The sequence below is a fragment of the Camelus dromedarius genome, chromosome 4 (genome assembly GCF_036321535.1).
Source record: "Camelus dromedarius isolate mCamDro1 chromosome 4, mCamDro1.pat, whole genome shotgun sequence".
In the NCBI taxonomy this organism is placed as follows: domain Eukaryota; kingdom Metazoa; phylum Chordata; class Mammalia; order Artiodactyla; family Camelidae; genus Camelus; species Camelus dromedarius.
The window spans coordinates 46,701,315-46,726,130 of record NC_087439.1 but is presented as its reverse complement, the minus strand read 5'-3'; the positions used below and the strand labels follow the sequence as shown (position 1 = coordinate 46,726,130).

Sequence of the window (24,816 nt, the reverse complement as noted above, 5' to 3'; positions counted from 1 at the left end):
AGCCCAATCCATAGGTTTTCAAGACCTCACATTCACCCTAGGTTTTTAAATATCTTTTCTTACCTATCTCCAATCTCTCCAGAGCCTTGTAGAATTCTAAACATTTCTGTCTCACTACTTCAAAACACCTTTGCTCTCGATAGGACAGGTGAAACTAACCTGCCAGTAGGAGAGGGGTCAGGTCATCATTTGACAGGACGTTATCAGTGGGAAGGGCACGTGGGAAAGATTTCTTCACTCTCCTCAGCAAAGAGGGAGAGCACAGAACTCCAAACTCCCAGTGTGCAGAATGGGCCAGCCATACTGCCGTCCCACACCCACACCATGGCTCAGTCTCATGGGATCCTCTGGTTAACTTTATAGCATGTTGCTTTATCAGGACCACAGAAGACTGATCCCTTATCAATGGCAGTATATCCTGAAGACAGGACTCTGATTCTTCAAAGAAAAGAGGTTACTTGGTTCAGGAGACCTGCAGTTCAGTGACATCCTACCCTCTGGGTCTTAAATGTTTATGATCCTGTGTATCTCTCTCACACACACACACACACACACCGAATTAAAATAACCTCAGTACAAACGAATGTCCCTTTCAAAATGAACAGACCGTAGCAACGTGGATATCACCCAGGAAAGCAAGCACAGACCGCGGGTACACGGGCATTACCCCGGGCTTTGTTTATTCTTCATATCACTAACCAATGTGCCCCTTTCAAATTATACCAAAGTTTATTTTTATTTCTATACTCCCGGGCTCATAAAGCCTATTTCTCTAAAAGGTTTTTCTTCTATCTGAAGTGGCTTTTCAAAAAAGTAATCTTCATACTGTACGACATGCAAAATACATCCAGCTGGTAGGCAAATAAACGCGCGCATCCGTGGCTCCGTGTCACTGGTTTGGCCTTCTGCACTCTTTCATGGCACTTTCCCCATTCCCCCTAATTCAGAACGCTTAATTGGTTTTAGAGACTTAAAGGGTTTTGTTTTTTTTTTTGGCAAAGTTGGGATTAGATAAAATGACAGTATCCAACACTGGAATCCAGCCTGTGTATGTGTGCAAGCACGCGTGATGTAGGGAAGCTCCGCGGCTACACTGGCCTATGAAGGTGTCATTCTGCAAACACACCAACCGGAGAACAGGTGACTGGATTTGGAATTGTCCTGCCCTGTTTGTTTAAACAAAAAGCCAGACAGCAGCAGTTTACATGGCGATCATTCCACCTTGTTATTAGCTAACAGGGGCCCACACTGGGAAAGAGTCAGTCGATCTGTGCCGGTTCAGGGCTAACTGACAACTAACTAGCCTCTTAATTTAGTACCAAGAGATCTCTTGTGCAATTCTAAATACCAGTATAGCAAATGAACACAAATCTGCTAAAACACCACTTCCACACTTTGTCCATGCATCTTTTAATTTTAGGCAGCTTCATCATTGACAATCAGATCCAGCTTTGCACAAGCTCCTTCTTAACATACATTAATGCCAAACAAAGGACTAAGAAAAACAAATCGTCATCAGCCTTGCCCTGGGTGGAGTGCAAATTACCCGGCCTGCCAGGGATAGGGGTGGAGTGGTACTTTCAAAGTCACAGAGGTTTGAGAATATCTGGAAACCAGACAGTTGGTATTCCTTATGAGTAACTCCACCCTGTAACCACAAGGTCCACCCTGAATGGGTATCCTATGCCTGAAGTCACTGCCTGTCCAGAACCTCAGCATCCCCTCACCGGTCTGCCCATTCATCTCTTCTGTATACTGAAACCCTGCTGGTATTTATATATTGCTTGGCAGCTACCAAAAGGCCACCAAAAGGTGAGGTGTACTTTGAGATGTACTCTGTACTTTTCTGAGATGTACTTTCCAAACATGTTAACTGTAAAATGTAAGAGAAGGGATGATGTACACGTAAACCTGATCAAAATCAAACCCCTAAAAGAGAAAGCACACACCCTGCACAGGCCAGGAAGCAAGGAAGATGTGGATTTAGAAGCACCTTGTGCCACATGACATGGCCACTTCACCTCTTACAGCCTTGGTCTCCACATTTATTTAACAAACACAAAGTGCTTACTTTGGGCCAGGACTAGTCTAAGGTATAATTATCCTTACTTTACAGCTGAGGAAAGAGAGGCCTAGAGAGATTAGGTACTGTGACTTATAGTAAGAAATACATGTTTGGTTTCCATCTACAGTTCCTGGCACAGAGCTCCTAAAACCCTTGGAATTTCCTAAGCGAGGAGAGCGATAAAGGTGTCTTTTGTTATGTTAATGAGGTGGCTTCCGACTGCACCTAAGGAGGGGGGCTGGTTGCCAGGAGAACCAAGCACTTGATTATTAGTGGGTTGGAACTTTCAGTCCCACCCTCCTGACCTCCCGGGAGGAAGGGCTGGAGGTTGAGTTCAATCACCAATGGCCAATGATTTCATCAATCATGCCTGTGTAATGAAGTCTATAAAAGCCCAAAAGGCTGAAGTCCGAAGAACATCCGGGTAGGTGGACATGCAGATTAGGGGAGAGTGGCTTGCTCGGAGAGAGCATGGAAACACCAAACCTTTCCCCTACGCCTTGCTCCGTGCATATGGCTGTTTCTGAATTATATCTATTTATAATAAACTGGTAATCTAGTAAGTAAAATGTTTCTCTGCATTCTGCGAGCTGCTTTAGCAAATTAAACCCAAGGAAGGGGTCCTGGGAAGATCGAATCTATAGCTGGTCCGTCAGCTGCACAGGTGGCAACTTGGACTTGAGACGGGCATCTGAAATGGGGGAGAGGCAGTCTTGTAGGACTGACCCCCCTATTTGTGAGATCTGATGTGATCTCCAGGTAGAGAGTGTCAGAACTGAGTCGATTTCTAGGACATACAGCTGGTATCTGAGAATTGCTTGGTGGTGTAAGGGGGAAACCCCACACCTTGGACCCGGGAGCAGAACTGTAGGTATCCTGCACAATGTCACAGCTAGTAAATGCCAGAGCAGGATTTGGTCCTATCTAGTTCAAGACTCTAGCTGGGATCTAGACTCTAGCTCTCAAATCTGCTCTTATCCACTACATGATGTGTTACCTTCTGCATTTAAAAAAAAAAAAAAAGGAAAGCTCATCTAGCTCAAACTCTATGAACAGATTCTTAAATCACATCTATGGAAACTGGTACAACAGATCTGGGCTGAGCCTAAAATTATATTTTTAAAATTAAACATAAAAACATTCCCCAAGTTACTTTGATGACCAGGTAGGTTTAAGAACCCCTAAGGTTCCTAGTTATTTGACTCTAAACTTATACCCAAACAGAGAAGGGGAAGATGAGCAGTGGGGGCTGGCCCTGTTCCCTGTGCCTATTACTGGGGCTCAACCTTGACCACCCTCCCAAAAGGCCACTAGAACTCTGGTCCCAACACGTGATCCACCCAGATCACCATCCTACAGCTCTCACTGGAGGGGTCAGCAGCTTCCCCACCATTACACTTTAAGAGCTACATACAGCCAAGATTCCCTTCCTGTCCATGAATACCTACAGCTTTAGCCATCAGCTCACAAATGTCCTCAACATGCTCACTTCTATTTGACCCCCACACCCTTGTCAAGTAGCTTTTGGGATCTTATTCTACAGCTGTCCTTCCCTATCCAGTCTCATTTTAACCACCCGCAGATCCTGAGTACCCACTGCAGTGGAAGTCAGCCTGTATATCTGGGGTTAAGTTCGAAAGTCTGCCTTTAAGGCAAAAGTCAAGTGTAATTAAAAATCATTCATGAAAACCCCTTAGCTGGGACCTGGGCCCTTGAAAACTCAAAAACGAAGAATTAACGTTTTAGGTGTCTCTCTGCTTTACCACTACAGTTTCCCTTTCCCTGGGGGCAGCAAAGACCAATGCCTAATGGGAGCAGGGAAGGGCCAAGGGTTAAATAAAGGGCCTTCTCCCTCTCTACCCTGAGCTGGAAAAGTTGATTTCACAAGTTAAATTGAGTGTATGATCTGACTCCATTGTATTTGCAAGACATATGGTAGGTGCTATCAGGCAAAGAAATGAACATTAAGACCCCTGCCCTCACATAACCTATCATTCAGTTGGGAGGGATTAGATCATTCTCTGAAAATGGCAGGTAACAGTTAAACAAAGCCATCAGAACTGGCAGGCACTTGGTACTAAGGGCTACAGACCTTCAAAGGAAGAAGAAATGCTGTAGTATGGGGTGGACTCTAAAGGCTTTCATGGAGAAATTTAAACTGGTTCTCACAATGATTCGATTGTTCTTTAAGGTGAGCTGACTCGGAACCAATCAGTGTTCCAGGTAAAACTGACCCTGTCATCTAAGCATAGGATAGTATTTTCTATCATGTCTCCACTGTCTACCTTAAAAGTGCCAAATAATTCACTGGCCACTCTGTCCACAGCCATACACTGAGCCAAGGTCCTAGGGGAACCATGCACCACAGTTCTAGTACTATTTTGTTACAAAAGCTTAAATGTCATGCCAAAATAGAGTATTAAACAGCTAAGAACACAGTAACTGCTTCTTTACAATAGCGGAGAACTTTATTACATGAGCATTTCACCTGACTTTCCCAATATATTATTCATACCACAGGAATACCCCAACCCTTTCTTTCCAACCTTAAGTCATTGCTTGGATGAGCTCACACCAGCCTGGGTTACAATTAAACTTGTCTATTTCTGCTTTCCTGCAGAGTCCTAAGATCTTCTCTAAATCTCCCTGCCCATTTTGGCTCGTTCTCCACTCTCAGGACTTAAGGTGACCTACACAGTCCCTGGGTGATGGCCCTGAGCCACATGGCACTGTGAATGCAAGGAAGCAAGTGCTTAGGCAGACATCCTGGACATAGTTCCGATCCTGGGCTGGCTCCTGTCACCTCTCACTGGGCTTTTTCAGAACGGGAAGGAGTGACAAGCAAAGAAGGAAGGACCCAGAAGCTGATCCAAGGCCAGCTGGAATAAGGGTCAACAGGAAGAGAGCCCAGGCACAGATATTTAATTAGACAGCCCTGACCCACATGGGGAGCAGCTTAATAAATCAGCCTAACAAAGTACATTTCCACAACTCAGATGCCGGCCAATTTCTCCAGGTCTGAAGGATACTTCTGACTTCTCCTTTTAGAGGTGGAATGAGCATGAGTCAGAAATACCAAGTTCAAATCCAGATTCGGCTAAGATTCTGCTTAAGGACTTGTGAAACTTGAGACAGACACTTCCTAACTTTCGGCTTTAGTATCTTCATCTGTAAAGGGAGCCAGTCTGACTAGATGATCTCTAGTTTAGTAAACATGAATTTTAAAGCAGGAACATCAAAGGTCTGCAAAAAATCAAGAGCCGACATTACAGAGTCACACCAGCAGTGACAGTGGGCCTGGAGAGCCTTGGGACGACAGCAGTCATCAGAAACTTCCCAAGAGAACAAAACGGTGACTGGGACATACCCAGAACTGCTCCATGAGAATATCACTTATTCTCACTTAATATCACTCTTCCTTTCAGATTCTGCCCTGTAGACAGTCATACACAGCTATTCCGGGAAGAGATGGATCTAAGAGGGATGGATGATTCAGAGGACGGACATACCCACAGACATCATCCCATACTGTCTACCTAGGCCAGGGTGACTCAACCTTAACTACCTAAGAGAAATGAAAGATTCCAAGGCGCTCAGACCCTGACCTCAGTAACTGAACCAACCATCTAATAATCTTTTGGAGCCTGAACCTTCTTTAATACACAGCCTAAAAACCAGAGTGAAGTTTTACGGTCTCTATTCCAGTTTTACAGTCCCCAAAGTTTTTGGAACACCCAACATGTTTTAAGGCTCTCAGATACAATATTATTCTGTTATAAAGTCTTAACCAGAGTTGAAGATGTTATTAAATATTTAAATAGCACTGCAGAAAAGTTAACCCACAAAAATCTATGGTGGTTTCCATAATGCTGCATTCATCTGGTCTGCTCACGCATGTTTGATACTTTACTTCACCTGCCTCAATCAAGTCCTTTGTTAAGAAATTTACTTTTGTTACAAGTCTAATTAAGATGGATTAAAGTTAAATTGCTTTGAAAACGGGTTTCATAAGTGTGACTAAGTTTAAAATTACCCAAACTGCAATAACCTTTGGCTTTCCTCTTTGACAGAGTGAGAATCACAGGATGTTTAACGCCTGTAGAGTAGCAGGCGCACAGTAGGGATTCAATTACTGCTTCTAAATTTATCGCGATTAACAGCTATCACATAGTCAGCAAATACCCATGCCAGGCAGGAATTAAACACTTTGCATGTTAACTCTTAATACTCATAACAACCCTATTAAGCAGTAATATCTCCATTTTACAGATAAAGACACTAAGGCTCAGACTAACAGCTGTTAAACACTGAGAAGGAATTTGAGCTCAGGTCTCTCACCAGGTCCCTGAAATAATCCCACTGAGCTTTTCCATAAAGTGCAGAGTTTAGGAAGCTGGCCCATGAGTCGTGGGATCTCATCCTCACTGGCTGTTATTTATACCCACACCCTTTACTGACAAAGGTGATAACTGATGTGGGTATGGCCCGTGTGTGCTGGTTCTCCCAAGAGGGCCAATGCTGTTGCAATACTTGACCAAAAGAAGCGGGGCAGGGAGCGGCTTTTGACATAAACCACAGACCCCTAAGAGTGTGGTTACTGCCACACTTTAAACTCTAGGGAAAGATACAGTCCCCTTAAAGTGGGCCACCCTCCTCTGTCACCTCTAAGAAGAGCATTTCTAGAAGGCATCAGGGCTCAAACACAGGCCTACTCTCACCCTCGGGAGGACTTGCAGCAGCTCTAATAACAGAGAAGCCCACCAGCAAGAACAAGTTTTAGCAAGCATACTGCTACCCTTAGTGACAGAGATTCCTGGCTAAAGTCACGTTTCACAAGTCTCCATCCCCAAGGTATTTTCTTGCCCCAGTCGTTCCCCTGCACAGTGTTTGCTGGAACAAGTATTTCAAGGAAACCACCAGCTTCAGTAGGCGACTGGCCCAAAGAATGCCAATGACAACGGATTCCCTCTGCTGGCCCACAATCATTTCTGCACTAACAAGTTCATTCTCCATATGGGTGGATGCACATTTATTTACACACGCAAGGTTTCAGAGACACTAAACGTCATCCATTAACTGAGTTAACAGAAACCACCTTTCATTTCAAATTTACAGCTTAACAATGATTTCTACTGAGAGAAAGCAGAGTATAAGCAGCTGGCCAAGCCTGCAGACCACCCGCCCTCGGCCTCCCCACCCCCAACTAATTTCTTTGCTTCGCTGGCAGGTGTTATCTGAAAAATCTGACTTTAAGATTCAGGGGCCCACAATATTCACTAATTCCAAAGTTCTTAATTGCTGAAATCAGGAGGTCTCCTCCAGCCCTAAAATTCCATTTCCCTCTCACAAACACAAAGTCCTCTCTTTTCTGTGGCCGCATTTTGCTTTCTCCGGTCTGTTGGTCCTGGAAGGACCTCAGTTCAACCAAAGGCCTGGGGGGAGGGGGAACCTTTTGTGAAGTTTATTTTTCGGTGGCACAGATCAAGAATGCAGCCCCACAGCGATTAAGGCGACTAAGCTCCCAAATACCCTCTCCAGCCTAAGTAGTTTGATCATGTGGGAACCCAACACTGTCTAAGAACGAAAAGGAGAATCTCAGAGTGCCGGTCTCCACTTTCTCCAGGGAGGAGCGCCTCTATGCCACGGTGGGGGGTTGTCACTTCCAAACCTTGTTTGCAAAGCCCCAGCCCAGAACAGACATTTTGCTTTAACCCCTCGGCAGGGCCTGCCCAATGCTGGGCCCAGAGGGTCTCGGGTGGCGCCGGAAGCTTTGGAGTTTGGGCGGGGGCCGGACACACCACTAGGGGGGTCTTGTTTTCTCAGCTGATAGAGTCCTGAGAACAGGTGCTTGGTTAGTTCCATCTTTTAAAAAGTGGGGGAGGGCATGTAAAAGTCTCTCCTACTGGGGCACCCGCCCTTCGGAGAGAGCCACGCAGGACGTGATGAAAGGTGACTTTCCAACTTCTCCGCGGCACGTGGGTCTGCGGGGACACGGGGTGTTCTTTGAGTTTGGAAAAGGCCTGGATCTCCCTGAACGACCCTCCCAGCCACCTCACCGCAGCGATACGGCAACCTCTCCACTCCCACATCGCCCCCGCCCCAAACACACACGTGAAGCTCGGCAAAACGTGCCACCTGCCTGGTTCCCAGCAAACATGCCCGAAGGCAAGGACCGCCCGAAAGCACTTCGTTTAAAAAAAAAATGTAAACTCTCCGGGGGCCGAGGACAGCCCCGCCTGGCACCGGGACGCAATTCGCAGGGGTCGACCCCCGGGTTCTCCTCCTTCCGGGGCTGAAAGGGGGTAGGCGCGGCGCCGGGCGGGGCCGGAGGCGAGCGCGCCGGGCGCCGGGCCCCGCTCGGCCCGAGGTCGACTGTGTCCCGGGCGGGCGGGGCAGGCGGCCGGCGGGAACGCGGCGCGCCCTCGTCCAGGTTCGCGCGCGGGCCGGCGCCCCGGTGGGGTGAGCAGAGTCGGGAAACTCACAGCCGCTTGTCCTCGGGCTGCAGCTGCCAGTGCATGGCCAGCGAGAAGCCGAAGAGGCTCCCGGGGTCCCCGGTTTTCTCGATCACATTGTCCTCGCGGGTGTCCAAGTTGAAGGCGGCGCCGAGCCGGGGCAGGAGCCCCGCCGACAGGTAGAGCAGCCACAGCTGCCCCGCGGCCGCCATGGGCCGGCGCACTGGGAGAGGAGCGGGAAGCTGCGCGGCCGCCTTGCGCTCCGGGCCGGGTTGGAGGCTACGGCGCCGCTGCCGCCACGGCCACCTCGGTCTCCTCTCGTTGCCGCGCCCGGCCCCACCCCCGGGACGAGTAGCGCTCTCCGCCCGGCCGCTCCCCCTCGCGGGCAGCTCCCAACCACTGAATGAGCCCGTTGTTCTCTGGAGACTCGCAGGCGTTTTATCAAGTGACGAGGACGCCGGCCCCGCCCCGGCCCTCCCCACCCCTGGCCCCTCCTCACACGCCCGCTGCCGGCACCTTCCCGGCCGGCCCGGCTGCGGTGCGGCCCGTCGCTGCTCTTCCCCGCCGCCCCTCGCTGCCTGGTCGCACCGCACCTGGCCCGGAAGCCGCGGCGGGGAGACCCGGAGGCGAGCTGCGGGCTGGGCAGCCCCAGGCCGGGGGTCCTCCCGGAGAGAAGCCCTTTAATTGTACGGTTGCCATTTCGGCGCAGAACCGGAAAGGCGTTTACTACCTGTTAGCAAGGCAAGTCTCTGTGATGCGCTCGCCCTGATCGCCCGATCAGCGGGTGCTCGCTGACCAAGGCCCACGTGCAAATGCAGTCTTTCCTCATTCATTCCCTCACAGACCTAACCGTCAAAAAGAATAACAGTGCAAACCTTAATAGTGCTGTGCAATTTACAACGCACAGCTATTATTTCATTCTCTTAACAATCCTATGAAGTATTTTCTTTTTGCAGATGAGAAAACTGAAGCTCAGCCTTGCCCCGGAGCATCCAGGGATCTGTGCCCAGCTTAAAAGAAGAATTTGGGGGAGAAGTCACACTGGCGTAGGCAACTTAAAACTTGGTTTCCAGGTGTTCTGAGACTCAAAAGCCACTCCACAGTAAAGGATGCATTATTTAAAGTGGCACCCACGAGCTAAGGAGCCCCTCTTTTCTGCCCTCAAATTCCTAGGACTAGTTGGAAGGAAAACCTCCCCGCAGAGAGAGCTCTGAGCTCTGTGTGGGTGGCCTAAAGGCTCCAGCCTCCAGGACGTGGGGTGGGGCTTCCAGTGAAGTGTGAACCCCTGGGGTAACTTTATCCAGGAGGAGTTCTTAACCAGGGGAGAGAGAATTCAGGTTACTATGAATTTGGATGACAAAAAATTTTTACACTTTTATTTTCACTAATCCTCTAACTGACATTTAGCATTTCCTTCCGTTATGAATGTAGGCAACACCACAGTGGCAGTAGGTATCTATGACTTAGTCTCCTGTAGAACCCATAGGTTGTTTACATCACATACACTTGTTGCAAATATCTTAAATTACAGTAGTTATTAGATAAAACTCTCAGCTAGATCTTATTATATAATGTCAATTTAAAAGTATGTATCATATTGCTTAAACATTGTGTTAACTATATTTTAATATAATTGGCTTCCTTTGTAATCCTGTGTATTTTATTTTATGCATTAAAAACCTGGTTCTGAAAAGTGGGCCATGATCTTCAGCAGTTTGCCAAAGGGACCCCATGGCATAAAGAAGATTAAGTGCCAGCCAGAAGGCTCTTGGAATGCCTTGAGGAGCCTGCCTTGGAATGGGACATCCCTGCTTTGGAAACAGAAGCACAGGGTGCACATGGGGTTGGGGATGGGGATTTTATTAGTGTAAGTTTTCTTTAACAATGCGTTTCATTTATTTGTTTGAATTGGTGATACAAATAGACAACAAAAGTGTGCCATTTAACCTCCAGGTGTATTTGTACCAAGGGAGCAGCCTGTGCCACATAGAAAAGCCACCTGAACATTATCAAGGGTCTATGGGTGGACACAGCTGCCAGAGTGAATCCCTCAGCACAATAGGGGTATTCCCACTTCTCTCCCAATCAATATCTCCAGTCATATATAGTCCAAAGTGGGGTACAGTGGGTTCCAGTTCAGTAGACAATCTTGGACATTACACTGTTTTAACAAGTACCCAATAACCTACTTTAATCAGTTTCACATTCAGGCTCCCTGGTCTGTTGACTTCACCATCACCAACAGGAGAGAAGATCATATTTGCTACTTTTAGGCAACATAGAAACTAGCTATTGAAAACATCTCTTAAACAAATGGTACCTAATTAAACTTAAAAGCTTTTCCACAGCTAAGGAAACCATAAGCAGAACAAAAAGACAACCTACAGAATGGTAGAAAATATTTGCAAAAGATGAGATACACAAGGGCTTAATTTCCAGAATATATAAACAGCTCACACAATTTAATAACAAAAAAACAAACAACCTAATCCAAAAATGGGCAGAAGACCTAAATAAGCAATTCTCCAGTGAAGACATACAAATGGCCAGTAAGCACATGGAAAAAATGCCCAATATCGCTAATTAATCAGAGAAATGAAAATCAAAACTACAAGGAGGTATTACCTCACACCGGTCAGAATGGCCATCATTAAAAAGTTCACAAACAATGCTGGAAAGGGTGTGGAGAAAAGGGAACCCTCCTACACTGTTGATGGGAATGTAGTTTGGTACAGCTGTTATGGAAAACAGTATGGAGATTCCTCAAAAGACTAAACATAGACTTACCATATGATCCAGCAATACCACTCCTGGGCATATATCCAGAGGGAACCTTAATTCAAAAAGATACATGAACTCCAATGTTCATAGCAGCATTATTTACAATAGTCAATACATGGAAACAACCTAAATGTCCATCAACAGATGACTGGATAAAGAAGCTGTGGTATATTTACACAATGGAATATTACTCAGCCATAAAAAATAATGAAATAATGCCATTTGCAGTAACATGGATGGAACTGGAGATGGACTAAGTGAAGTAAGCCAAAAAGAGAAAGAAAAATACCATATGATTTCACTTATATGTGGAATCTAAAAAAAAAAGACAAACTTATTTTACAAAACAGAAAAACAGAAATAGACTCACAGACATAGAAAAGAAACTTATTTATGGTTAGCAGGTGGGGAAAGAGGGTGGGAAGGGAGTTCAAGATTTGCAGATTCTAATATATATAAAATAGATAAACAACAAGTTTACAGTGTATAGCACAGGGAACTATATTCAATAGCTTATAGTAAGTCATGAAAAAGAATATGAAAAGGAATATATGTATGTTCATGTATGACTGAAGCAGTATGCTGTACACCAGAAATTGATACATTATAAACTGACTATACTTCAATAAAATATATGTATATACAAAAAACCCCAACATCTCTCTATTCTCCTTCTGTGGTTACATTATATTGACCTCTTCACAAGTTCTCTGCAGCCCTTTATTGAAGGCCACATGTCAATGTGATTAGCACATGGCCTGTGGGACCCAAGTTGCTTCAAATCCCATCTCTGCTCCACACTGGCCAAGTGACCTTAAACAAATCATTTAGTCTCCCTACACCTCAGTTTCCCTTGCTATGAAGCAGGGATAATGATACCATCTACCCCCCCCCCACGCCCCCAGAGTCGCCTTGCCTTAATGATGAATAAAGTTAGTGGGAGTTGAAGCATTTAGAGCGCTGTGTCAAAACCAGAACTTCCACTGTGTGCTGGCTTTTAAAGCTGGGCTTTTATGAGTTATGCACTGACCCATGATCTACCTACTGTTTTGTGAACTAGATATATGTATTAGATTATTCCAAACCAGGATTCGGACTGTTCCATGGCAGATTTTTGTTTGTTTCAGAAAAAAAAAATAGTTTTCCCGTATTGCTTTTTTTCTCCCTATTGAGTTCAGGGGGTGTCCTTCCACACTGAACCTTAATGCTTTTTGTTTTGATGTTTCTTTTGCTGTTAAATCACAGCACATTTTTATAAGGGCAAACCTGCCTTCAGTTGGAACCAGGAGAATACAAATTGCCAACTCTACCTTAACACCTAGATCTATTTAATTTATTTATTTTTCCAGTTTTATTGAGATATATTTGATGTATAACATTGTGTAAGTTTAAGGTATACAGTATAATGATTTGATATATGGATATATTGGGAAATGATCACCACAATAAGTTTAGTTAACATCCATCACCTCACAGAGTTACAGTTTTTTCCTTTGTGAGGAGAACTTTAAAGGTTTATTCTCTTAGCAACTTTCAGATATACAACAATGTTGTTAACTGCAGTCACCATGCTGTACATTAAAGCCTCACAAGTATTTATCTTATTAACTGGAAGTTTGCTTCTTTTGACCACTGTCATCCATGTCCGCTAACCCCTACCACACACCTCTGGTAACTGCCAGTCTGTTCTCTGTTTCTATGAGTTTGGATTTTGTTTTTTTTGTTGTTGTTGTTTTCAGATTCCATATATACGTGAGATCATACAATATTTGTCTTTCTCTGTCTGACTTATCTCACTTGTCATAATGCCCTCAAGGTCCATCCATGTTGTCACAAATGGCAGGATTTCTTTCCCTTTTTTGGCTGAATAATATTCCATTGTGTATACATACCACAGTTTCTTTATCCATTCATCCATCAGTAGACAGGTTGTTCACCAGATCTATTTTAAAGTAAATTTAAATTGAATGTTTCTAATTTGCTTGTAATGACCTCATTAAATGTTGCACAGTATTTCACATTGCCATTTTAGGTGGGATTTGTTTTTTCAAATTTGTTTTGAGGGAATTTTTCTAAGCCTGGAAGCCACATTTTGCCAGCCAGCCAGAAATAAACTCAAACTTTAAATGAATTAAGTTAAATTTAAAACTGAGCTCCCCAGGCTGAGGTGAAACCCCCACTGGGATATTTGGTTTTCCAACCACACCATCAGCAGCAACAAACATGAAGCTGTGTGTATCTCATGCCACACAAATGCAATCTTAAAAGGACAAGCTTGGAGGAGGCATTTTTAAAATTTTTTGTTGCTTTCTATAAAAATATCTTCAGTGGAAAACAAACAAACAAATAAAAAGACAAGGTGATTCTGAGTTAGGAGTTAATCCAGTGATCTGTGGAGTATATCAATTCAGGTCAAAGCAAGCACTCAAGGAAGGAAGCTCAGCCCCACCACTTCCCAGTTGAGGGCCTAGAGCAAATTCCTCTACTTCTCTAGGACTCAAATTTCTAATCTGTAAAATGGCCAGAAATATTACCTGTTTCAAAGTAGCTTTACAATCCATATAAAGTTGTTTAAAGGATTAAATGAGATTATATATGTGAGATATGTAGCACAATGTCTGCTATTAAATATGTGCTGAATAAAATAATAGCTGTGAAAATATACTAGAATATAGAGGGAGAAGAAAATATACTAGAATATAAAACAAGAGAGGGCCTCAGATAATGGACATTAAACACAGGGGGAGGCACATGTGAATGAGGTCATCTGTACCTTGTACCCCACATTCACTTGATGTAAGTATTCAGGAGAAACCATTCCTTCGGATCAGATCTTGACAAATAATCCCTGTCGTATTATAGCTTCTTAGTGCCTGAGGTTTGGATGGACGCAAGTTTGTGCTTTACCCTGACTCTGGACCACTTCCATCTCCTGCCAGTCTTTGGAGAAGCAACCAGGAGTTCCAAACTCAGTATCATAGGTTCAGAAGAGAAGAAAATTCAGAGGACTAGCCAGCTAGGAGGCCTGGTGGAAGAAAGAGATGAATGAAAGCAGAAGGACATTCCCAAACACATCCTTATCTTCCTCTTTCCACAGTCTGTTCAACAAGGGGGAAAGTAAGGGCTAAGGGTTGTCAAAAATCATAGCCAACCCAAAAATTATTATTTTGTTTGACCCTTTATTGTATTGACTACATCTTGCTGCTAATATTAAAGCAGCCTATACTATGTAAAATGAATTGTCAGGGTAGTTAGGAGACACTTAGCACATTCCCTATGCTACCTTATAGGGAAGTCAGACCCTGAACTTCAAAATTTCTGAGTCTGAATTTGCACATAAATTCAGTATTCACTATATTTAACATGTTGCTTCTCCTGGCACATTAACAACACATTTGAAGGCAATGTAGTACATTCTGCCCCGTGAACACACCACTATAAAGAACAAATAACAAAGAAAGGAGAAAAAGAATGCAGAAATTTGGACCACCTGATAGCCAAGAATGTTCCTGGAACAATAGCTTTGCTGTCCCAGATCACATGATCAAAAGTGAGGCGCCAAATGGTTCTCCGTCATACAATGTACTTCCGGCCACTGCCTGGTGAACAGGAGAAAATGGGCTCACTGATACTTAAACCACATTTCATTTTCAAAAATCTTTAGAAAGTCTGCACATCTCCACAAGGCAAAAGCTATCGTTCTACTTTCTGTCTGGAGCTATCAAAGCAGGGACTCTTCGTGAGAGAGAACGTCAGGGTCTCTGACCAAATTAAGACTCAGAATATCCCGACTTCTGATTTCATAACCGAGACCACACCTTCATACCATTTTCAGCCTTGGCTGACAAATAGTCCACAGAGACCAAATTTCCTGCCTCCCAGACAAGGAATTGCAGCAGTTCACAAAGTGTAATCTTGATCAAAGCTGTTCTCTGGCAAGAAAAAACCACCAGTCACATTTCATCAGACAGGTTGGGGTGTCCATACAGGGATACATGCTCCTTGTTCTTGCTGCTCACAGAAGGATGGAAGGCGGAGAAAGGCTAACCAAGGGGATTCGTGTCCTATCCCGTCCGATGGTGACTTTTTTTCAGCCTCGGACCTTACTAGTAAATAGTCTCCAGCCCATTGCTCCAGAAGGCGTTTACTTTCCCCAAGAAGCCAACCCACCCCCGTTTGCTGTTGGTTACAGAAACCGTTGGGTAGATGCCGCGCCCTGGGTGAAAAGGAGGTAAGAGAGTATGGGAGACAGTCAGCTCTTTGATTTTGAAGTGCTATTAGAATTTCCTAATTTACACTCTGTAAATGACCAAATATGTACATCTATTTCTCTGAGACTTTCTTTATATGTTGACTGCAGTCATCTAGCTATGTCTTTAGGAGTTATAAACAGTTTTCAATCCATATTTTTTAAATAATCCAAATGCAGGAAAAGTCATTTGAGTGTTATGTGTATTTTTTAAATATATTCCAAAGTTGAGATATTTTCAAATGTACATGAAAGGAGATATATATATATATATATATATATATATATATATATATAGACATATCCCAGCCATCAGCCACTTAGGGTAAATAATCAGAGGAGAGTAGCGTTAAGGAGATAAGTGGACACCCTGTCCATCTGCCCAGGCACTCTCTTTTCAGATTCCATCAACACTCTACACACTTTTCTCCTACTTCATATTAAGTAATATTGTGATTTATCTGCTTTTATAACTCTACAAAACTGTTAGTCCCTTCAAACTAGGAGCCATGCTTTATTCATCTTTGTATCCCCAGTAGCAATAACTAAACCTGGAACACAGAAGCTACTAAAAAATGACTGACTCTGGTACCTTACCAATCATTGCTTTTATACCAGTAGACTTCTTTGAATTTGGAGGGGTGTTTTAGAAAGTTTATCACCCTTGTATTATGTGCTTAAAATGGAGCATACCCCACAGTTCACATAACTCAAAGGGCACATCCTCCCTACCCAGATTCCTCTAAAGATCAGTCATTCTTTTTCTCATGGAATGGAAACCCCCTGCATCAAGTCAGCCAATTAACACGGCACCATTTTGGACTCAAGGTCTCTGATGCTATAATCCTGCCAACAATTCAAAGATAGCTAGAAAAAGGGAGAGTGGACTGCCTAATCTGGAATGGAAACTTTTAGCAAAGGATTTGGAGGAGATTGGAAGGAGAGTGGAGAGGAGGAGGATGGATTGGAGAGCAGGGCATGGTGGCTGCAAATCCAGAACCCCTTTGAACAAAGAAAGCAGCCGTGTCCTGGGCAGGCTAGATGCACTAAATTGGAAAATACACTTGTTTCAGTCTTGTATCTACTATCCCAGAGTGCTACAATGCTGTCACTTCAGTGTAGCTTGTCCTTTAGTCACCAAAGAAAAGACATGGTAACATGAGATAGGAAGGGTTCAGGTGGGAGATTTCCCTAACGCCCCCTCCACCGCCCAGTCCACCCAATAGTATATAATAGTATATGACTGGGTCAGTCTCTGCAGCTTGGCCTTTTCCCGTTCCAACTGCATGTGCCTACCTGGGAGGACGCTTAATGCCGGCTAGGCCTTCTCAGGGAAAGATCGCTGGGAGAAATCCTGCCCTGAGTATCACAGCAGACACAGCGGAGGCTACAGAGCTTAAAGCTACGGATGTGATTTTTCATGGCAAGAAAAATTAAAACACTGAAGGGAATAGGCTTCTCTTTGCACCTGCAAAGATAATATGATGTGATTCCAAGGCACAACTATAGTTTACACAGAATTCTGGAGATATGGGTCGTGTGTGAGGGAGTGTGGCTACAGCAATACGATCAAAGACTACAAGGTGAACAATAGGAAAAGGCATCCAGTGTGTGCGTCCCAGAGTTTAACACACTATATTGTTTTATATAAACATCGATCTTTTCTGTAATTTAGTCAAGGTTGATAGTAAAATTGTCAGCGAAGAGTTATCTATTTGAAAGCCGTACAATTACTCTCAATCGTATATTCCATTTAATAGATCTATTAAACATTATTAAACATTCAGTGTATACATAAGGGTTTCTTGAGAGTTTTCATCCATTTTTTCCCATTATTGGGTAAGGGATTTGAAAAATGACTTATAAGACTGAATTTTTTCTCTAAGATCTCAAGAAAGTGAAGCAAACTTGAGATGGCCACAGATTTTTGGACATTCCTCTTACAGAGATGTGGGTTTCAATTCTCTTACTCTTGAATCTAAACTGGCCTTAGTGACTTCCTTAACCAATAAAAATTAGCAGATGTGACATTCTAGGACTTCCCAGGCTAAAGCATAAGAAGTCTCATAGCTCATTCCCAGGACTCTTGGAACCTTCATTCTTGGACCCTGAGCCCCCATGTAAGAAGTCCATCTTCAGGGGGTGGGTATAGCTCAGTGGTAGAGCATATGCTTAGCATGCACAAGGTCCTGGGTTCAATCTCCAATACCTCCACTAAAATTTAAAAAAAAAAGTCCAGCTTCCATGGTGAAGCAGCCGTGAGACCACATGGAGGGGGAAGTGTCTGACTGAGGTCAGCTTTGTAGCCACCCATGCCAAAGTGCCAGGTGTGAGAGTAAAGCTACTTGGTTTGGACCCTACAAACCTATCCAGCCACCAGTTGAATGCCACCAAATAATCCCTGCTGACGTTATGTGGAGCAGAAGAATCATCCATCCAAGCTCTTCCTAAATTCCAAACCCATTGAATTGTAAGATATTAATAAAGGAGTTGTTCCAAGCCCCTGAGTGTTAGGGTGGTTTGTGATGAAGAAACAGATAACCAAAAGAGATGTGGTATAGCGTTCCTCTGGGGGACCCCTCTGACAGGGGGCACCAGCTTCTACCCAGCTGGCCCCCGCTCTGCCATCTTTCTCAGTGGAAGCAGATCCACAGGGCTCGTCCACAGTTGACTGAGCTACTGAGTCATGCTCTTGGAGAAATGAGATCAGTTATACTTTCTTAAAGGTGACTAGAAAGAGTCTTGGGGGTGATGATCTCATGGCTCCATGACTAATTCCCAATCACACAATAATAGGTCCAGAGCATGTGCAAATAGGGTAGGCTTTATACAGTTTCTCCCAGCTATTAGCATGGGGTTAGGAGAAAAACAAAAAACAGCCCTGTCTGGCATTGTGTGGTTCGTGATGTATTCCGCTGATCCACATGGTGCTCCCTGACCCACTTCATCTTTAGGAGTCTCTAATAGTCTCTAGTTTCCATTAACATTACCCATATCCATTATCACACAAACCTGAAAATGGCACTGAAGACTTTCTGGTAGGCAGGAGGGCAAATCCCAGAGTGTCCTTTCAACACTGAGCATGAGAATCCCAGCACAAGGGAGGCTTCCTAAAACTTAAAAAGATCCCCCACCAAAGGCTCTCAGCCTCCCTCTTCATTAAAGGCTTTGTTTTTTTCTTCCTTTCTCCAGCTCTGGTTTCATTTTGCGAAAAGGTTCCCCGCCTTCTGCACTGTGAGCAGACAAGCTTATCGAATGAACTGTAAATCTAATCAGTTTGGCAGAGAGGTTTCATGGGAGCCATGTAAACAATAGCTGGAGTTGTGTTAAGCTTCAGTGACTCCAACTGATTCCCAGTTTGGTTCATTTGTGCAGAACAGTTGGAGATACAAAGCCAAGCCCATTAATTTCCAGAGAGCAGCTCTAACACAGGAATGAGCTGTCAGTCCCAGGGAGGTTTTCAATCCAAGCTCTAACTACAGGATTTTATTTATGGCATAAGGTATGTCTTTGAGTTACTCAGTTTCTTTCCATTTCCTCAGTATTCTGTATTTCTAAGAAGATCCTGGCAATTCTTGTTGAAATTGGAATCCTGTGGAGAAGTGAGCAGAGAACGTCTCCAAGTTCCTCTGGCCCTCTCATAATAGTGATCAAAGTGGGGTCCTGAGTCCCCACCCATGATTGTTTTTAATGTGGCTGTGCCCCAGGTCACCTCCGAAAAGTGGACTTAATTAGTTTCAGCAACTAATTCAGTTCTGTTTCTCATTTGTATACTTTTACAGCGACACATTAATTTGTTAACATGCATTACACTTTCAAGACTGTAAAGTTTGTGTAGTTACAGAGCTGAAGTCACAACAGTTTTCAGTCTCCCGAATCGCATGTGCTCAGTTCCCAGATGGAAAAATGAATATTCACGACAGCTCCGTTAGGAAAGCCAATTTCCCATCACTCCCTAGCACTGGGCAACACAGTTTAAATACTGTGTTAATTTAAGACATTCTCTGGTCCTCCGAGCCTCGTACTTACATACTAGCTAAAACTGCAAGTAGAAATGAATGGAGGATGATGATGTTTGCCTTATCCCCATTTTTCTGTGAGATGGAGGAAAGCACTTATGCTTGAAACAAGCAGATGTGAAAACACTTCTCAGTAATCAAAATGTTTACCACTAGGTTAGGAGAGGCTGTCTGTTTAGAGGCAGTGAACCTGACGTGTATACTTAGCAAGACAAGTGTATTTAGTGTGGCAGAACTTTGGAGCAGAACTTTTGCAGCTTAGTTTGAGATTAACACGAGCAACACCACATTTCTTTGTTTGTTAGGCTCTTCACAGTTCATGAACTTGGATTCAAGAGTGACTCTTGTGTCTGTTGCAGTGTAGACTCTCACAGCAATACACTTTCAGCGTCAAATCACTATAGCCAGAAGTAACACAGGAGGAAAAATGCAGAGAAAAATGTCACTACAGGATTTGAAGAATTAGCTTTGTAGAATAACTCCATAGTAAATTACGGAAACTTTAATTGGAATAAATTAAATATCTATTGTTCTGGAAGACAGCAAAAATCAAGCAATTACTCTCAACCTGACTCCAGGCATTTGAAAATATTCATAACAGGAAATTCATGAAACAAGATACATGGAGATGACAGAAAATTACCAGTGTGATTCTGTAAAGACCCTTGCATAACAAACCAGTCTAACTTCTTTCTATAATAAAATGATGGCCACATAAACTGGCAGAAAGTGACAAGAAGTCTGCCTGCATTTTCTTGAGTAAAATCACTGTGGTTGTAAACTTCACAGATTCCCACCTGCAAGTAGCTTGAATGGTACAACAGGTATTCAGCAAGGGTTATGGAACCAATTATGTCAATAATAACCAACATTCATGGTATGTTTGCCCTGTAGTAGGTCCTGTTCCTAGCAAACATTTTCACTGATTCATTCATTTCATCTCTGCAATAACCTGTGCCATAAATATTCCCAGTAATCCCATTTTCTACATAAGGAAAGGCAGGCTCAGCAGGGCCACGTAAGCCCCTCAAGGATTGGAGGCAGATTTGAATCCCAGGCGGGCTGGCTCCAGCGCCTGCACACATGATTCACACACCCAACTAACTGTGTGACTCTTTATCAATCAAGAAAACGTACTATCTATTTACAATAGCCAAAACATGGAAACAGCCTAAATGTCCATCAACAGGTGACTGGATAAAGAAGATGTGGTATATTTATACAATGGAATACTACTCAGCCATAAAAACCGACAACATAATGCCATTTGCAGCAACATGAATGCTCCTGGAGAATGTCATTCTAAGTGAAGTAAGCCAGAAAGAGAAAGAAAAATACCATATGAGATCGCTCATATGTGGAATCTAAAAAACAAAAACAAACAAACAAACAAAAACAAAGCGTAAATACAGGACAGAAATAGACTCACAGACAGAGAATACAGACTTGTTATCAGGGGGGTGGAGGGTGGGAAGGGATAGACTGGGATTTCAAAATTGTACAATAGATAAACAAGATTACACTGTATAGCACAGGGAAATATACACAAAATGTTATGATAACTCAGAGAAAAAAATGAGACAATGAGTGTGTATATGTCCATGAATGACTGAAAAATTGTGCTGAACACTGGAATTTGGCACAACATTGTAAAATGATTATAAATCAATAAAAAATGTTAAAAAAAAAAAAAAAAGGAAACGTACTATCTTTTGACTTGACTTTGGGTCTGAGTTAGTCACGGATTGAACGCAGAAGGTAGCAGTGTTCATTGGAACAGCGTCCACCTGTGATGTCCGAAGACAGTCTCACGACGTTCATTCTTAGACTCTCTCACTCAATATCTGTAGTTATTAGAAAAAAGAGCTAAAATGTAGGCTCTCAATTTTTATGTGATAATGAGTTTAGTGAAATTGTTAATAACACGGAAGACAATGGAAATTCAAACTAACTCTCAGAAAATGGGGGAAATCGTTCTATTAAAAACCATTCAATTTAGATGTGCCAGATGTACCAGGGATGTTTATTAACCACAGTGCCAAGTCAGCCACTCCCCACTGCATGCTCTTTGAATGACCACCTCCCACGCCCAGCACAGATGATTGGACATGAGGGAACACTTGACCCAGCGGTCACCCTTGGGTCATAGACTGGAGTGAAAAGACAAGCGGGGCCTATCAGATCCCCACTCTTGGCAGTTTGCTTTGGAAAACAGAAGGACCCAGTTGGCAGCAGTAACTTAAGTTGAGAAGTTGTGATGTGGGGAAGGAGAGGCCATTGTGACCATGTCATGTGCCAGTCTGGCTACCAGGGAGAAGAAGCTCTGAGAGAGCGAAGCGAGGTGGTCCATTTAGAGAAGAGAATGAAGCAGAAATACCAAGTGAAGGAGAAGGGGAGAGAGGATGTATGCATGAATGAACACGAGAAATCAGTGGCTGCACTTTGACCTGCTGCAGTTTCTGGTGGCTCTCAGGTTCCACCGGGGTCCACAGGTGCTCCTACAAGCCTCATGGCCTTAGACAACTCAAGGTAGTCCTTGTTCTTTGCAAACAGAAAAACCTAACCCGAAAATCATATGCATTGACAAGCAGTTTGATTTCGAACAAAATCCCTCTACTCCAAAATAGGTTTGGGAAATATTGATAAGAAAAATGATGCAAAATTAAGCATAATTTATCTATGCGAAATCATTGCTTCAAAAACCCAATACAATATTGATCTATATGAAAAGGAATGTATTTCATAAATTGTGGGGTTTTTTAAAGAGCTAGGTTTTAAAGAAACTTTTTCTCTATTTTAATCCAATTTTGCTTAGCACACAGTGTCATTTTAGCACGACTTAAAAAAAAAAGATATAGAGCTCCTAGCAAGGGCTCCAAGAATAATTATAATGATTAAAGTTTGACTTATAAGTGAAGCTACAAGGAATTGGGGCTATTTGGTTTAGAGAAAAGAAAGCTACGAAGCTACAAAGGCTACTTTTTTTATTGTTTTCCAGAACACGGAAGGTTTTTAATCACAACTATGTCTTGTATTCATTCATAGAAGTAGGAATGAGCTTTGGTCAAAGCCTTTCTGCTGAACACAAGAGTCTGTTGGCAGGCTACAGGAGAAGGCTGAGGACTGCCTAGTCCTAGAGATATTCAAGAAGAAATTTAGAAAACACCTGGAAGTCTTGGATGGTTGACAAATAGAGCTCCATAGCATCTCTGGATCTGAGCTGCCAACAGAAATATACAGTGCCCACTCATGAGTGCTGTGGGTGAGCGCTGTGTCACCTATGAGTCAGATAAGAGGAAATAAATCAAGTATAGAAGAAGAAAAAGAAAGGAAGAAGAAGAAACAAGCAAATATGGACACAGCTCGGGAGAAGAAGTCAAGTTAGCATTCACCTATCAGATGATGTCCAAAGGTCCCTCTGAGCCCTCTTGTTTTGTACAATATAGAGTGTAGCAGGGTTTAGAAGTGACCCAACTTGAGCATGATAAATAGAGTGGCCAAGAGTTTAGGCACTTCATGTGCAGTCTTCCTCCCCAACCCTCCACAAGACCTCCGTGGGGACAGCTGAAACACTGGGAGGAGTTAGGCAAAACCAATTCACCAGCCACTTCAGGAACCCACCTAAGAGTGACCCCCACCAGAGTGGGGATGCCTTGGCTGGAAGAATAGCCATGATGGTGCCATCTTTCACTGCAGGTCCTCTCCACAGCTCTGTCCCTCGGTGTAATTTGAAGGAAAATGAGTTTCATGGTCCTTATTTCTAAGGTACTCTGCTGATGAAGAGACTTGAAGGCAGCCTTGTCTCCATGCTGGAGCTTGGAGGGGTAAATCCTAAACCCAAATCCAAGCCTATTTATTTATTTATTTTTAATTTTAATGGAGGTACTGGGAATTGAACCCAGGATCCCGGGCATGCTAAGCACGTACTGTACCATAAGCTATACCCTGCTCTGATGCTTATTTCATGAGAAGCCTTGAATATACCACTGCACTCAGCTCTCCCATTTCCATTCCTGGAGAGCAGGTTGGACTAACTTTCCTCTGACTGATACATCCTACAACATAGGACATACAACACGCACATATCTGACTGAGTTTCTGGTTTTGTTAAAATTGTGCTTAAAAATAAAGAAGAATGAGAGAGGAACTGTGTGGTAGTCACAACTCAAAATTCTTGTTTTATGGACCACTTTGGAAGTCATAAAGTTTTTGTGCAAAAAGAGACCTTAGGGATCATATAAAATTCAATCTTCTTGTGTTTGTAGAGTTGAGAAAACTGAGGCCCATAAAGGATTAGGGGCAGAATCAAGATTAGATTATGAGTCTCCTTAATCTCACTGTTTTCCCTGGCAGACCGGATCAGCACCGAAGTGACATGTTCTTCTTCTCAACAACAACCTAACACACTACAATTCACAGGGCTCCATAGTAGAACATAGCCATGGAGGTTCTATTTGCCCAGAAATCCTAAAGTTGTAGAGCAATTACTTGGCAGAGGCTGAAGAGAGTCCACATGTCCTGGCATCCCACTGCACTGAGGCCGGGTCCTTTCTACCTTAACAGGACAGGATGGTCACCAGCCACTGCCACCCAGGTTCCACACAAGGGCTTGCAATCTTCCTAGTTTCATAGTACTTCTAATCCAGGGGTTTCGATGAGAAGAAACTGAGAGAAAGTTTCCCTTCTGCTCATAGAAGATGCTCTACCCTGGATTGTTTCAGTCTATCTCCACAGGTTCTTCCTGAAGTCAATCAATTCAAATCAACTTCTAATATGCCCTGAATCATACTTGCTCCTGGCAGGAGCATGATTCCAGTTTAATTTTTCACAAGCGAATGAAATTATTCTAAATAAATACAATATTTCCCAAAAGTTAAAATATGAGTCACATACTCATTATTCAGCAAAGAAACTTTAGACAATAGAAGTGTCTAAAACAGAAAGTGACATTTTCCACCCCGTCCAATACCACTCCCCTGAGATAATCATTGTTAACAGTTTGGTTTACATCCTCCCTTCTATGAGTGGAGGAACATGTTCATAAACATTTGGCTTTCAAACCTTCACTAGTTTAAGAAACTCCCTATTAACGATCATAGGATAGACTCTCTCTTAATATATTAAGGCTACTTTGGGGATCCTAAAAACAAACAAAATAATGTAACTACTACGGAGGGCAACTTGACTTGCTGTGATGAGCTTTGGCAGGTTACCTTGAACATGCAAATGAGTCAAAGCTGGTCATTTAAA

The 24,816-nt window shown here is 43.4% G+C and overlaps 1 protein-coding gene and 1 long non-coding RNA gene across 4 annotated transcripts in view; one reads left to right on the top strand and one right to left on the bottom strand.

Moving 5' to 3' along the window:
- Positions 1–8,935, bottom strand: part of ITGA6 (integrin subunit alpha 6) — a 76,316-nt gene extending 67,381 nt beyond the window's left edge. For all 3 annotated transcript variants that reach the window (XM_031451657.2, XM_031451656.2, XM_031451658.2), the window contains exon 1: positions 8,548–8,935. In XM_031451657.2, the coding sequence (XP_031307517.1) occupies positions 8,548–8,729 (182 nt within the window). In that variant the 5' untranslated portion in view covers positions 8,730–8,935. The remainder of the gene's footprint in view (positions 1–8,547) is intronic.
- On the top strand, positions 8,573–10,166 carry LOC135321139 (uncharacterized). Its single transcript, XR_010380607.1, has 2 exons — positions 8,573–8,696; positions 9,474–10,166. It is a non-coding gene; the product is annotated as an uncharacterized LOC135321139 (long non-coding RNA).
- Positions 10,167–24,816: the final 14,650 nt, after the last annotated feature.